Source organism: Phocoena sinus, chromosome 8, assembly GCF_008692025.1.
Source record: "Phocoena sinus isolate mPhoSin1 chromosome 8, mPhoSin1.pri, whole genome shotgun sequence".
Lineage (NCBI taxonomy): Eukaryota > Metazoa > Chordata > Mammalia > Artiodactyla > Phocoenidae > Phocoena > Phocoena sinus.
In genome coordinates this window covers 59842123-59855793 of record NC_045770.1, presented here as the reverse complement: position 1 = coordinate 59855793, position 13671 = coordinate 59842123, and the positions used below count along the sequence as shown (strand labels likewise).

General features: G+C 44.9%; 1 protein-coding gene across 3 annotated transcripts in view; it reads right to left on the bottom strand.

The window, feature by feature from the left end:
- CLPB (caseinolytic mitochondrial matrix peptidase chaperone subunit B) overlaps nucleotides 1–13671 on the bottom strand; it is a 149011-nt gene that overhangs the window by 88773 nt on the left and 46567 nt on the right. For all 3 annotated transcript variants that reach the window (XM_032641087.1, XM_032641086.1, XM_032641089.1), the window contains exon 4: nucleotides 3701–3804. In XM_032641087.1, the coding sequence (XP_032496978.1) occupies nucleotides 3701–3804 (104 nt within the window). The remainder of the gene's footprint in view (nucleotides 1–3700; nucleotides 3805–13671) is intronic.

The following is a 13671-nucleotide window of genomic DNA, read 5'->3' as shown; positions in this document are numbered from 1 at the left end:
TGAGCACAGGCTGAACCCTACAGAAATATCTATTAGAAATTTAGTGAACTTGATGGACTTTGGCACTGACTTTATGCTTTGCTTGTGTTTTGAAGAACTTTGCTGAGCTTGTGACTTTCCTGTGAATTTGCCTAGACACACTCTGGACAAGGGGCTTGTACCTCGTCTTCTACTTAACCTCCTCACACATCCCCAAGTCAGGTAGCTTCCCATGAAAAAGTCAGTCCAATCCAAAGAAAAAAAGAACCACAGGATTCTTTTGTTTCTGTCTACTTCGTCAGTGAGAATGACCCCGAGCTGGGTACAGTGACTTGCATACAGTGGGCAATCAATAAATACTGGCTGAATGGATAAATGAATGAGGTATCTTTAAATGGAAAAAGGAAAGAAAAATATGTTTAAGAAGGAGTTAAAGACTTAGACTGGTAAGGAGAGGAGAACCCTGAGACGATTTTAAAGAACCATCACTCTCCAGGCCCGGAGTCAGAAAGCAGAGTGTATTAAGTCAGAGAGCAGAGTACACCCACACTGATACATCAGAGAAAATCAGCTGAGCTGCCAGAAAACTGTGGCCGGCAAAGGTAGTCTGAAATTCAAAAAAGAGAAAAAGCTACAGAGAGAGTTAGATCTCACAAGCCACGGAGCAGTGAGTTTATCAATGATTGTTGATAAAATTTATTATTTCAATCTAGAATTTATTTTTTTTATTTTTTTTTTTTTTGCGGTACGCGGGCCTCTCACTGTTGTGGCATCTCCCGTTGCGGAGCACAGGCTCCGGACGCGCAGGCTCAGTGGCCATGGCTCACGGACCCAGCCGCTCCGCGGCATGTGGGATCTTCCTGAACCGGGGCACGAACCCGTGTCCCCTGCATCGGCAGGCGGACTCTCAACCACTGCGCCACCAGGGAAGCCCTAGAATTTATTTTTAATGGTTCTGAAACACTTAGGTGATTACTGGGTACCAGTATGGGTTCGCTAAGGATAAGACAAAACCACGCCAGAATAACCTAATATCCTTTTAGGAAAGGATTACTGAGCAACAAATTAAGACAAATGTTAAACATGTTTTTATTTCAGCAATAAATCAGAGAAAATCTCTTAAAATTTTGTGATGAAGAAATGGAGGCTAGAAAAGAATGAAGTTTGGTGGATCTACAGCTGTGACTGTTGAGTAATGCTTCTAAATTGTCCTGATCATGAGCTCCAGGGCTCTGTACTTAATAGAGTCCTGTAAACATTTTAATCAAAGACTAGCACATGAAGTACATGATGGCAGGGATCTTGTCTAACTCAGCAGTACCTAGATCAACGCCTGCTAGATAGGAATGTGATCAATAAAATTTTGTAAAATTATTGCTGAATAAGTAACTGAATCCATAGAAAGCCTATTTGCTAACTTTGCAGATCATATAAAATAAGAAGAGATAGTTAATATTTTTATCTTTATTTCATGAGAGATACGCTAGCCTATTCCAATATTTTTGTTGTCTACCTACGTAGAATATAGGCTGGCTAACAAAAGTTAAAAAAAATTCAGAGGAGGTTGATGAAAACAGGCAAAGAAATGAAAAGGAAGCAAGGAAGGGAGGGAAGGAGGGAGGCAGGGAGGGAGGGAGGGAAGAAGGAAGGAAGGAAAGAAAGGAAAAAGGAAATATCTAAAACATGGTTGGCAAACTATAGCCTATGGGCCAAATCCAGCCTGCTGACAATATTTGTAAATAAAGTTTTACTGGAACACACTCTCATTTGTGTATTGTGTTCTACGCTACAGTGGCCAAGCTGAGTAGTCACAGCTAAGACCAACTGGCCCACAAAGCTTAAAATGTTTACTATCTGGCACTTTCCAGAAGTTTGCTGACCACTGATCTAGAAAGTTGAATATGAGCATCAACCTGGAAAGCTGAACTATTAGAACACAAAGGTACAAAACTTGAAAGGCACGGGTGGGGACTGGTGTGACAGCAGAGGTTGGATTAGATGGCTTCACAGTTCTGAGATTCTGTGAAATCAAAAATGCTTACTGGACCCTGTTGGGATCCCAAGAACAGATAAGAAGGCACTCAAATAATCCCTTCCCTTCTACCTGGCCCTGCCCTCTCAGCAAATGCTCCTCCTTGCTTTTTGGTGAGAGCACCTGAACAGAAGACAGAGCTGAGGGTGGCAATGCTATGTCTGAGTGAGGAGAGGACAGCCTATAAGCTGAGTCCCCACACATCAGGCTGCAAATATAGGGCAAGTTTGGTACTCATGAAATTCTCCTCTGTTGGAAACAAAGTGAACATGATTCTCCCAGCTCAGTGGGGAATCCAAGGAGGCACAGGTCAAGGCCTGAACATGGAACTGTCAGCTGACGAGGAAAGAAAAGACATATGAGCAGATCAGAGTTCAAATAACCGCATAAAGGGCCAAGATATAGAGAACATTCAAAAGAGCAGCTGAGGGCAGGTTGCAGCAAAGGTTCCATGGAGGATCTAGTCACAGCAAGTGAGCTTGATAAAAGGAGCAGGTTCAGAGAGGTGGAGAGGCAGGGGGAGGCAACTTCACACTGCAACTGGGTAGCAATGCTCTGATGCTCTTGACATTTCTCTCACGCTGCTGATTTGAGAAATCTTGCTGGGGCAGCAATGACACCTCTGCCCTAGGCTACCACACCCACGTCAGCCTGGTAGCCTTGCTGACAGCTCTGAGGGCTGAGCACACTGCTTCACTCTGCTGAACCTTCCCTCAGGTCAATGTTCTGACCCTTAGGCAATCAGCAAGGCTGTCTGTCCTCCTGGCATTACTGCCAACCCTAAAGTAGCCACGGCTCATCTGCCCTGCTGCTGGAAAGGGAGGGGAATCTCAGCCTCTGTGAGTGATCCAGGATAATGGGCGGGCAGCAGAGCCAATCTGGACAAGCAAAGTGCAAATGTAAAATATTCATCTCTGTCTGCAGTCAAAGCAACCTGCCCTCTTCTCAACCCTACTTTTGAAAAACTCACCAGAGGCAATAACGGACTAACTTGCCCAGGTACCCTTCAACGGACACGTGACCAAGCCCTGGTAGGTGCACACCGCCTCCTTCCTCTGAGAAGTCCAAGCAACCACGCACATAACACCCCAGGGAGGCACTGATGACTACCCCATTTTACAAGCACAGACAAGGTCCAATCTTTGTCCTGGGTCATTCAGTAAGTTGAGGGGCCAGTCCAGAGAGAGGATTGTATTTCACACAGAAGAGGGGAAAAAAAACAGTTGAGGGACTTCTGAGGCTGAGGAAACCAGTGAGGCTGCTTTCTAGTTCTGGGGTAGGGCTGGGACAGGGTAAGTCTGAAGAAAGTAGAGGAAGAATAAATCCACATTCCACACAGTTGCCTTAATTATTTTATGGAAATCTGCTCCACTGTCCACTCATCTGAGACTCCACAGATTGAGGCACTTTTGGGAGAACACCAGTTAAAAGGTTCTTCTACCCCTCCCCGCCGGTTATGAAATTGGGCCTCTATTTTATTCCCCAAGACTTGAAGTGACATAAATTATAGAGCCAGAGGGGACTGTGAAGGGCATCTGTTCCAAGCCTTTTGCGCTCTCCATGAGTTCCTAGAGGATGAGGGACTTGCAGGCCCTCACCCTGAGTTGCTGGTAGAGCTGGCACAGAGCACGGCTGCCTGGAAGCCACAGGGAGGAGAGATCTCAGAACAGCAGGGTAGCCCACACTTACCTTCTAAAGAATGGATTCCCTGCTCCTTGGCGGTCTTGTAAACACTGCTGAAATCATCCCCGAGGTTTGGGTCAGCACCAGCTGCAAGCAGGACCTGCACCACACTGGAAGAAATCAAAAAGACACCAAGTGTCAAAAACAGGAAAGGCCCAGGAAGTAGACATTCAGATTCTGAGGCATGTTTGGGGACTGGATCTGCCTCTGCTCATGTGAGTGGTACAGTGGAGAGAACATGAACTTTACGAGCATCAAAGACAAGGAAAGTTGGCTCTGAAACTTTACTGGCTGAGAGGCTCTGGACACGTTATCTAACACCTCTCTAAGGCTCAGTGTCCAAGACTATAAAATACGAAGTGTTTATTCATCAATTACTTATCAAATGCTTACTATGTTCTAGTCACTGTTCTAGGTGTTAGTGTCCATGCCCTCAAGAAGCTTACAGTCTCTTCTGGGAAGGACAACAAATTAGCATAAAATTACAGCGAAGTGTGATAAAGGCTAGATGGGAGAAGTACCATGTATGGTGGGAAACCAAGGGAGGGGATCAAGAAAGGCCTCCCAGAGGACGTGGTATTTAAGGTATTAAAGACTTGGAAGGCTGAGAAGCCAGATCTGGGTTGGTGAAGTGGGAGGACCCAATGCATTTACAAATCGGAGGCAAAAGAGCATGAAGCTTCACCTGAAGAAAGCAGAATTGGGGATTTCCCTGGTGGTGCAGTGGTTAAGAATCCGCCTGCTGATGCAGGGGACACAGGTTCCATCCCTGGTCCAGGAAGATCCCACATTCCACGGAGCAACTAAGCCCATGCGCCAAAACTACTGAGCCTGTGCTCTAGAGCCCGTGAGCCACAACTACTGAGCCCGAGCGCCCAGAGCCTGTGCTCTGCAACAAGAGAAGCCACTGCAATAAGAATCCTGCACACCGCAATAAAGAGTAGCCCCCACGGACTTCCCTGGTGGCACATTGGATAGGAGTCCGCCTGTCAATGCAGTGGGCGCAGGTTCATGCCCTGGTCCAGGAGGATCCCACATGCCGGAGCGGCTGGGCCCATGAGCCGTGGCCGCTGAGCCCGCGCGTCTGGAGCCTGTGCTCCGCGACGGGAGAAGCCACAGCGGTGAGAGGCCCGCGTACCGCAAAAAAAAAACCCTCAAAACAAAAAAGAGTAGCTCCCTGCTCGCCGCAACTAGAGAAAGCCCACGTGCAGCAACGAAGACCCAACACAGCCAAAAAAAATAAAATTAAAAAAAAAAAAGAAGGTAGAATTGGAGTAGAGGGTGTAAGGGGAAGAAAAGTGGGGAATGAGATAAGCCACTGAAGGGATTAAAAGGGAAGTGACGTGGCAACACATGCTTTTCCTCCCCACTTCAAGATATATACATTTAAAAAAATACAAATCATATAGAAATATTAAATTGAAAAATGAAAGTCTTCCCTTATAGCCATCTCCTTAATCTAAATTCTAAGAGTAACCACTATTTATAGTTTGGTGTGTTTCCTTCCAAATCTTTGCTATTAGAAGAATCACTCCTATAGCTGTGTGAGAATGAACTGGAGGGAGTAGGACAAGAGGCAGGAGCCTCCACAGTGAGGTTAAATTAGGTGAATTTATATAGCACCAAGTACACTGCCTGACCCAGGAATGCTCCATATATGTTAGCTTCCCTTCTATCATGTAATGTTCCTGCTAATACTTTCCTTTTTTTTCCCTAATAAAAAAAGGTTCGTGTTCACTATAAAAAAAACTCAGAAGATATAGCTAATCAAAAAGAAAAAAATGTTTTAGAATATATTACATCTTTCTAGTTTTTTCAATGTATGCACATTTTTATTTACCAAAGATTGGATCATATATAAACTCTCCCTAAACACACACATACCTCACCCCTTCCATGTCTTAAATATCTGTCTATCACATTGTTTTTAATGACTGCACAGTATTCTACTAAAAGGCTAGTCTGTATTTAGCTAATCCCCAATGGTAAAACAATTAGATTATTTTTAATATTTCAATAACAATGTCTATTTCCTTTGCATAAATTCCTAACAGATGAACTTCTAGATCAAAAGTATAAGCATTTTTAAGACTTTTGATAAATGTTACTAAATTACCTTTCAGAAAGATTGTACTGATTTTTATTTTTACTATCAAAGGAAGAAGGATGAGAGCAACCGCTGTGCCTTTCTTTCACCAAAGCTTTTTCATTATGTGTTAATCTGGGCACAGAAAATGGAATCACACTGCTGTTTCAACTTGCATTTCCTTGATTACTAGTGAGGTTGGACTTAAAAAAAATGTTTAGCAATCAGTTGTGTTTCTTTTTTCATGAATCACAATTATCAATTTTGTTTTTATTTTCAGGCATAATGTCCTTTGCCTATTTTTCTCTTAGCATGTTCATCTTTTGCTCATTGGCCTTCAAAACTATTAATGCTTTTGAAGGTATAAATGGCAAGCATTAAAAAATATTACTCTAGAGAATATGCTGGTGGTCCAGTGGTTAGGACTTGGCACTTTCACTGTCAGGGCCCAGGTTCAATCCCTGGCTGGGGAACTAAGATTCTGGAAGCCTTGTGGCCCAGCCAAAAATAAAAATAAATAAAAATTTAAAAATCACTCTATCATAAATATTAAAAAGCCAACCTACAATTTTAGTTTCTCTCCTTTGTTAGTTTTTCAATATCTGTAGCCAGCAGTATTGCTGGTTTTCCCTGTATCAATTGGTTTGAGTTTCATAACCTTCACCAGGCACAGGACCTGCCCAATTATTTGCTGAATGGATGAATGAATTTCAGTAACTCCCATGCACACAAACACACAGTCCTCATAGGTAAGTCAAAGAACCAGAATCTATCTCCCACATAGATGAGGTTCTACTACATCTGATCTAACATGGTCAAGTGAGCCTCCTGTGTCTATTCCCCTTACCTAAAAGGATCTTAAGAATTACCTTTTACAGGTAATTTATCTAGGATATGAATTATGATCCCAAAGAGAAATAAGAAGGGTCTCTAAGCACCTAAAATCCATGTCTAAAACTCAGATATTTAACTCACAGCAGAGTCTGTCAGGTTTTCACTTGGAGACTATTTGCTCATAGTTTACACATAATTTGGATTAAGACTGGCATTAGTCTTCCTGCTTGCCAGAAGATTAAAAGTTAAGAGGGTTCAAAAAGGCTGTTAGAGATGGGAAACTATCTGCAGGCAGTGAGAAAAATATCTGATAGAAAGGGATGTAGTATGGTACAGAGGTTAAGAACACTGGCTTTAAAATCGGAGACAATATGAACATCAACATGAATAAAGACATTAATGGATTATCACCCATTGGGTACACTAAGATTCCAAAAGTCCATATTGAAAATAAATGAATAAGTCAATGGGAGAGAAGGGAAAGCTCTTCTTTATTGTAGAATGACAAATAATAAATGTAGAACAAATGATGAAATTAGAAAATCATTTTGCAATCATAATTATCAGGGATATTAAGAGTATGTAGCTCAGACTTCCCTGGTGGCGCAGTGGTTGAGAACCCACCTGCCAATGTAGGGGACACAGGTTCAAGCCCTGGTCCAGGAAGATCCCACATGCTACGGAGCAACTGGGCCCGCGCACCATAACTACTGAGCCCGTGCTCTGGAGCCTGCAAGCCACAACTACTGAAGCCCGCACGCCTGGAGCCTGTGCTCCGTAACAAGAGAAGCCACTGCAATGAGAAGACCACGTGCTGCAACGAAGAGTAGCTCCCACTTGCTGCAACTAGAGAAAGCCCGTGTGCAGCAACGGAGACCCAACACAGCCTGCCCAAATAAATACATACATACATAAATGCTAATGAGTACTGTGATACTCCTAAAGAAGGTTATGGTATGCAGCACCCCCAAATTAAAAAAAAAAAAAAAAAAAGGAGTATCTAGCTCATATGACTCTGTTAGTGTATGTAATGTGCTTGTACAGTGCCTGACATATAATAAGTGCTCAAAGAACATTAGTTATCATTACTATGTACCTGACCCCGTAGCTGGGCTGTGGGAAAGTCAAGAGAAGTTTGAACTAAGACACAAATTGGGAAGACAGCATGAAATTTTATAACAAGTATAGGGAGACCTGGGTTCAAATCAAAGCTCTATCATTTACTGACTGTGATCTTGGACAAGTTACTATACCTCTGGGACTCCATTTCCTTACTGGAATAACAGATAATGATGCCTCCCTTGTAGGTTGTAAGTATGTAAAACCACAGTGCCTGGCACATCAAAGGAGATCCACAAATATGAGCCCTCTTCTCTGTGTCCATATAATCTTAGTGATAATAACACAAATCTGGGCTGAAGTGGGCTCTAGATCTATACCTAATCACCCCCAGGACTCATGTTGGCATAGCCCTGTGTTAAGAAGGCAGTTCTTGGGCTTCCCTGGTGGCGCAGTGGTTGAGTCCGCCTGCCGATGCAGGGGACGTGGGTTTGTGCCCCGGTCTGGGAAGATCCCACATGCCGTGGAGCGGCTGGGCCTGTGAGCCGTGGCCGCTGAGCCTGCATGTTCGGAGCCTGTGCTCCGCAACGGGAGAGGCCACAACAGTGAGAGGCCCGCGTACCGCAAAAAAAAAAAAAAAGAAGGCAGCTCTTCTAGTCATGTACCACAATGTTCATTGCAGCACTATGTACAATAGCCAGGACATGGAAGCAACCTAAAAGTCCATCGACAGATGAATGGATAAAGAAGATGTGGCACATATGTACAATGGAATATTACTCAGCCACAAAAAGAAACGAAATTGAGTTATTTGTAGGTGGATGGACCTAGAGTCTGTCATACAGAGTGAAGTAAGTCAGAAAGAGAAAAACAAATACCATATGCTAACACATATATATGGAATCTAAAAAAAAAAAAAAGATTCTGACGAACCTAGGGGCAGGACAGGAATAAAGACGCAGACATAGAGAATGGACTTGAGGACACGGGGAGGGGGAAGGGTAAGCTGGGACGAAGTGAGAGAGTGGCATTGACATATATACACTACCAAATGTAAAATAGATAGCTAGTGGGAAGCAGCCGCATAGCACAGCACAGGGAGATCAGCTCTGTGCCTTGTGACCACCTAGAGGGGTGGGATAGGGAGTGTGGGAGGGAGACGCAACAGGGAGGGGATATGGGGATATATGTATACGTAAAGCTGATTCACTTTGTGATACAGCAGAAACTAACACACCATTGCAAAGCAATTATACTCCAATAAAGATGTTTAAAAAAAAAAGGCAGCTCTTCTATATTCTGCGCAAGTTGGCTTGTTTTAAAATCTAAGTGAGAAGGGTTTGTCGATCTAAACTCAAAGGGACATAATTTGGTTAATCCTCAGCTGCTGTGTCCAATCACCATTCAATCACACCCCCTCCCATGGCAAGCTGTCCCTCCAGGCAGCTAGTGTCACTAACTGTGCTACCTGGGCCTCTCCAGGTTCCTGAGTATTGATTCCATCTGTCCAATTTGCAGGCTGCAAGACGTGTCCAAGCAACCAAGTATGCTGCCCTTCGCCCCAAAGGGCAGACAGTGGTCTGGCAAGATGGGGAGAGGAAAGTGACTAGGCTAAGCCCTGGGGCTGCTAACCCAATCAAAAGGAATGGGCAATTCACTTCACAAACTTGGAGGACAAAGAGGGTGAGCATCCAAGCTAGTGACTCATTCTGCAATCCTGGAGAAGATTCCTTTCACTTTTAATTAACTCAAAAGGCAGCAGCCCCACTGTGGGGTATACCTAGGACTAAAGGAACTGTGGCTGCTCAGGCCAAGAGTGGCACCAAACACCTTACCAGATAGCTAGTAAGCTTTTTTTGCCCAAGAGCTATCTCATACTTAAAAAGCATCTAACCCAGAGTTCCACAGGGATCAGGTCCTTTTTGGAGAAGCCAGCCCAGATCAGGCTAAAGGACTACATGACTATGGTTAGCTCTGATGATGAAAAGAACTTCGTGGACCAATGGGATATAGGAGGGTAGAAACAGAGTAGGAGGCTAGCCAGGTAAGAAAAAGCTAAGGCAAGGCTGGTGAGAACAGCTTAGCAGCAGGCCAGGCCCAGGGAGTGTCAAGAAGTTCATAGTCAAAACAGAGCCAAGGGCCAGAGACCAGGCAGCAGACGTGAGGCAGAGAGTAAAAAGCCAGGTCAGATGTCAAGGACTAGAGGCAGAGGGAAACAGCAGACCACAAAACAAGTAAGCAACCAGAAACCAAGAAACACCCTGGTATCAGAGGTCAAGACAAGGCAAAAGAAGCAGACACCAGGGGCAGCAGTGAGGAGACTTTGCAAATGAAGAGATTTCTGCCTCTTTGACATTTTTTGCTGAAGCAGAAACGAATCCCCCAATTCAGAACTGTATCTGGGAGAAGGTGACAAGATGGTGAGTTGGCCCACCTGGCTGACAAGGGGACTACAGGATCTGACGGCACAAAGGGAGGCAGGTACTGCTATCCGAGATGATCCACCAAAGGAAAACTAGAGCCGCCCCTGTCCTGGCGTTGGCATACTGGCTGTCACTTGGGAGGTTTGGGTTTAGGTATCACTATCTTAAATTGGAGTAGCTGGTGCTAAATGGGCAGTGAAGTGTATGGGCTAGGCCTTCATGGTCTTAATAGCTGGTTTAAAGGGGATAGAGTACACCATCCCACTCACTTATGTTTCTCTATAACACACTCAAAGGAACTATGCTGACTACTCCAGAGGTTCTCACTGGACAAAGGCTTACAAACATCAGCAATTCTCCCAGCCACCTCAGGACTTGGCCTCTGGTGGTCTGTGGAAAGATATGCCTACCAATGTCAGTATCAACCTCAAAGGCTAGAGATAATCTCCAGATACCCTACTTCCAATACTAATCTGGAGAGTCAGAGAATGTCTACAGCCCAGGAGGATGGGGGTTTAGAGTTGGCCTTTAGTGACTTGGCTCTGGTAGCAGTATTTGCCTTCCTGTGTGTCCATCAGAATCTACTCTGGTCTTATCTCTGCCCAAGTGAGCTGACTCACCAAAAAGACTGGGCTTTGTGAATACTGAAGGTGAAGGTTGTGAGGGATAGTATCCAGCTGACAGGTTGGCAGAGAAGCAGCAATAGGGCCGAGCTAGCCAGGCCAGGGATGGGGGGCACTGCAGGCCTGGAAATCTGGCTAATCAGAAATGGTCAGGTCTTAAAGATTGGCCTTAGATAGGGAGCAGAATGCAGGTCCAGAGCCCGAGACCTTGGTAAGAGTTACACATGTGAGTAGGAGTGGTGAGCTCTGAGCCTAGGCTGAGAGCTGTTTTCTTTCTGCTTATTTTACTGCCTGCTGATACAAGTATCTATTTTCTCAAGGGTACAGTAGGGCTAAGTAGGAGGAAGATAGCAGTCTAATAATAAGAGCTAGCATTTGTATATACCTCCTACATGCTAGGCACTATTTTAAATACTTTACATATACTAACATCTAATCTTCACAACAACCCTATGAAGGAGGTTAAAGAGAAACTGAGGGACAAGTAACTTGTCCAAGGTCACTCAGCTGTAAGGAGCAGAGGTGGGATTCAAACCAGGGCAGTCTGGCTACCAAGCCCATGTCCTTATCACTCTGCTACATGGCCTCTCACTTCCCTGTGTTGACTCCCAGGTAGCTAACAGTCTGTAGAAGCACTTTGCCTCAACTCAAGTTTTAGCAACAAGGCTAGGATCAGGAAGCCCAACAGAAAAATGAGGCAAGGATATGAACAGTTAATGCCCAGAGGAGGAAAAAAACAAACAAACAAGATGATTAAGTATATGAAGAGATCCTCAAGCTTGTGTATGATTAGAGAAAGGAAAATTTTAAAAAATGAGATAGCATTTTATTGGGAATTTGGGATTGACATGTACACACTGCTATATTTAAAAGAGATAACCAACAAGGACTTACTGTAAATTAATTAATTAATTAAAAAAAAATGAGATAGAACTTCAAGTTAACACACTGGCAAAAAGTGAGAAAGCTGAAAAATGCCCAGTGTTGGTGAAGACATGGGGATCTCAGATTCTTCATGCACTGCCAGGGGACAGACTGGTGCAGCCATTCTGGAAGCCAATCTTGTAATATTTGTCATGTTAAAGTACCTTACCCTATGACCCAGCACTTTGCTCGTGAGGGTATGTATCTCAGAGAGATTCTTACACAGGTCTATAGAGGGCAACATGGGAGATGTTCACCACATATTTTGTGGCAGTGGGGAGTTGAGGCAATCAAGTGTCCATCACTGGGGGAACAGGTAAGTTAAATGTGGTAGACACATGCTATGAAACATGATGCAGCAGTCAGAAGCAACAGGCTGGATACACGTGCAGCAACATGAATAGATGATTTTTAAAAAGGGGTTGATTTCCTGCCACCTACTATTATTCATTAATTGAACTTGACCATCTGTTCTAAAAATTTATTCTTTCAGGGAGTCTCTCAATTGCAGAACTCTAATTCCCATGCTGATCTAGTGATCTTGGGGGCTGAAGAATTAAGGACCCAGTGAAAACAATTAACTCCCTGAAGTACACCAAAGGCCATCACGCAGGCCCCTCCTACTGGTTCAACTGGTTAGTGCTCATTCACCTTTAGGGCTCCTCAGTGACATAGTCACCAACTCAACTGAGGCTTCTTCGACTCCCAGCCCGGGTCCACACCCTCCCTCTTTGCACAGAATCCAGTACCTACTCCTGTGGAAGGTGGCCCTCACCATGTTATGTCGTGATTGCCTGTCTACTTTTACTTGCCTTTCCCAGTAGATCACGGGGCAAGAGCCATGTCTCAACCTTCTTTCACAGCTCCTTGCCCAGTGCCTGGATCACAATAAGTGGTCAACAGATGATTTCTGAATGACTGCATGAAAAAATGAAGAATGAATAATTATTTTATTTGGTGAGAGATGGGGGAGAAAGGTGGAACGCAACTGTCTCAGCCCTGCCCAGCCTTCCCCCACCTGAGGGTCTGAACTGGGCTGCAGGCAGCTTAGCTGTGGAAAACTTCCATCTTCCTCTCCTGAGCACTAGGCCCTTCCTGCCCTCCACCAGGCAGTTCCCAAACAAAGCTGAGGAAAAGAACAGGAGGGTGGTCCCTAAGAAGCAGCTCCTGGGACTCACAGAACTCCCTTTGGAGCAACAGCCCCCACCAGGCGAGTTTTAACTTGCTGATCAGGTTTGTAATTAGATTAGATGTGGGAGCACACGTAGGAAGTTGGCTCACATGGACCTTGATGAGCTCCTGCTTTCAGGACAGTGGGGCGTCACAATGCACAGGAGGACAGTTACATCGATTGGCTTTCTGCTCTCAGTGGCCGGAGGGGCTTTGGGTCATCACATTGTTTAGGAAAGAGGGAGGAAACCTGTGGTGTGAGCTGAGGCCTAAGCTGGGCGAGGCGCGTGTCAAAGGCGGCTGGCGAGCAGCTGGAGTTGGTGAAGCAAGAAGGGCAGTGATCCCAGCTCCAGGTCGTCCCCACACAATGTGGAGCTTCAGAAGAAGCTCCTCCGACTCCTCCTCCCCTCTACCCCCCACATGTAAGCATAGGGTCACCGTGTCCCAAGGAAAAGACAAAGAGTTGACCTATTCTCAACCCAGAGCACACCTCGGTAAGGGGAGAAAGCAAAGAGGTCACAGGTCAGGAGGTTTGCTGGAAAGTCAAATGAGCTATGGATCATTCAGTCTACTGGTTGGTCTACAGGCGGTTGGGAAAGCGGGGTGGCCCGACCAAAGGAACTGGCCTGTGTTGAATCTAGAGGTCTTGTGGTGTGGAGGCATGAGCTTGGTGGGGGGCAGGATGGGAAGGCAGTTTTCTTTTCTTTTTTGGGGGGTGGGGTGCAGTTTTCTTTTTAAAGCCAGCTTCCTTGGGAAACAAACTAAAGATTAGGGAGGAAGCAAGGAAGGTACCTGTGTAGAAAATGTGCCCCAGTTTCCTCGAATGAGGATGTTATTTTGTTTACTTCCCTCAAAAGG